The sequence below is a fragment of the Helianthus annuus genome, chromosome 15 (genome assembly GCF_002127325.2).
Source record: "Helianthus annuus cultivar XRQ/B chromosome 15, HanXRQr2.0-SUNRISE, whole genome shotgun sequence".
Taxonomy (NCBI): domain Eukaryota; kingdom Viridiplantae; phylum Streptophyta; class Magnoliopsida; order Asterales; family Asteraceae; genus Helianthus; species Helianthus annuus.
This window is the reverse complement of record NC_035447.2, coordinates 34,368,559-34,370,877: the sequence shown is the minus strand read 5'-3', so window position 1 is coordinate 34,370,877 and position 2,319 is coordinate 34,368,559. Positions and strand designations below refer to the sequence as shown.

Here is a 2,319-nt window from a genome sequence, read left to right as displayed (position 1 = left end):
TTAGAATATTCCCCCCACCAGTCCCACCTTTTACATATTTTTCCAATAACGGTCCCCCGTTAAAAAAACTTAACGGAGTTAACTTTTTTTCCAAATTACAAACAGATTTTTTAGGGCTTTTGATTAGAACGACGATACGAGTCCATTGATGTAAAACTTGCCTCGAAACGGTGCTCCAAACGATGAAAACGGCGCTTCAATTCGGGTGTTTAAATTTCCAATTAACCAAAATCAAGTCATTTGGAGCACCATTTCGAAGTAAGTTTTACATCAATGGACTGGACTCGTATCATCGTTCTGATTAAAAGCCCTAAAAAATCTGTTTGTAGTTTAGAAAAAAGCTTAACTCCGTTAAGTTTTTTTAACGGGGGACCATTGTAGGAAAAATAGGTAAAAGGTGGGACTGGTGTGGGGAATATTCTGAGGTAGAATTATTAATGACCAATAAGGTTTAGGTGAGATTATTACAGGTCAGTTTCCCATTAATAAATTATGGGCAAATAGGATAGCTGATCTTTGTGGACTCCTTGTGATCTAGTAAAGTATTACTAACGAGCCGACAACTGTTAAAGTCATGACTACTAAAAAACTCCAATGAACATGAATATTTCCCTGGAGGGGTGTGCATCTTTATATTGGGTTTATGTGCGATATGTGGCACACACCTCCTATTTGTTCAGGCATGTGCATGAAGCCCGATTTGAACCATGTATCCATCCCACACAATGGTTTAACTCGAGCAGACTCGCATTTTAATTAGTGTAAAAAATATTAACCTTCATCTACACACTTAAAACCGTTTAACTTTAACTTATTCAATATCGAACCTCAGATATAGCTTTTCCATTTTTCAACAAAGTTTTAGTTTCAGTTTCGTTCTTTTAGCTCTATATTTGTGTTTTCCAAAAACAAAAGTCAGAATGCAGCTTAACTAAAACGAAATTCGACACTGATTTAGTGTCCAAGATCACACATGGAATGGAATTATTTGAACAAACATTCGAGAACAAAAACACACACACAAAAGGAAAACTAAAACTTTAAACCCGAGCCATCAAACTTTTCTTCACAAATCTTCTCAAGACGTTGTGCCATTTCTGCGGTCAGATAGTTTTTCCAGTCACCAACTTGACCATTTCGAAAATATGCATTGTTACTTTCTCCGGATGGAAGCTTCCCTTCCTTGTTCACCTTCAGATTACTCAATTTGTCGAAGCTACAAATATCCAAAATAGCATCAACCACCCTTTCTTCCTCTTCTTTGGACGAAAATGGGCACCCTAAAAAATCAGCTAGTTTCCTCAAATGAAGATCTGGTTGCTCTTTCATCTCTTCATACGTCAGAAAATAAATCTTCTCTGGATTCTTTAAGCTTTCCTTCCAATAACCCAACACGTGATCCCAAAACGGTCCACACAAGCTTATCCCTTCACAAAACTTCTCAAAAACTTCTTCAATTGAATTAGTCCTTATTTCCTGGAGCTTCAACTTGTTTGTGAAAGCCCACAAAGATATAAAAGTATCTTTAGGGTTTCTACAAAGATAAACAAGCTTGCATTTTGAATCCTGGACGGATTTTGGTAATGATATATACGGTAAATGAGTGGAAAAGAGTCTTGGAGATGCGAAGGATGAAAGATCCGGAGTCTCACCATCGACATAGAGCTTAAGCTCCAAGAATGGCACGAGCGCATGTGGGCTATTTGATAGTAATGGGTGATCGCCTTCGGTTTGCTGGAAACGGGTACGGTTTACTAGGCTGAACAAGATGGCCTTTAACCAAGTGGTTCCTGATTTGGGAGTGGTGACAAGAAGAATATCGGTGTCTTGAGCTTGAAAGTGTTTTTGACATGAAATGACTCCTTGCAACTGCCTAGCATTATGCCAAAACCCTTGGTAATTGTGTAATTTCTTAGAAAGCCATCCACTTTCAGAGGGAAGAGTGGAAAGTAGACTCATGCATTCTTGACTCACTTCTTCATCTTTCAAATATTTTGGCTCTGGAGGGTGGGGTGTCTCCATAGAGATAAGTTTTTTTGTATGCTTGAATCAAGTCTTCATTTAGCCTCTATATATAGAGAGAAATAGATAGTTATACGCGCATGGTTTAAATGAGAAGGGCCAAATTTGACAATAGCTTGGTTTTCAGGAACCTCTTGATTGTAAGAGGTTGATGCTTAAGGTAAACTATAATATATTATAAGATTCTAAGAGGTTGGTGTTTAAGGGAGGAGGGGGTGGTCATCACTTGCAAAAATTCTCACTCACAACATCCAATCAAGTTCCGTCATGTCATCAACCATTATTTCATCACTCACA

General features: G+C 38.0%; 1 protein-coding gene across 1 annotated transcript; it reads right to left on the bottom strand.

Moving 5' to 3' along the window:
* Positions 1 to 892: 892 nt before the first annotated feature.
* LOC110911285 (cytosolic sulfotransferase 12) lies at positions 893 to 2,022 on the bottom strand. The gene has a single exon (XM_022155888.2). The coding sequence runs from the start codon at positions 2,020 to 2,022 to the stop codon at positions 1,033 to 1,035; it is 990 nt and encodes a 329-aa protein (XP_022011580.1). The 3' UTR covers positions 893 to 1,032.
* Positions 2,023 to 2,319: the final 297 nt, after the last annotated feature.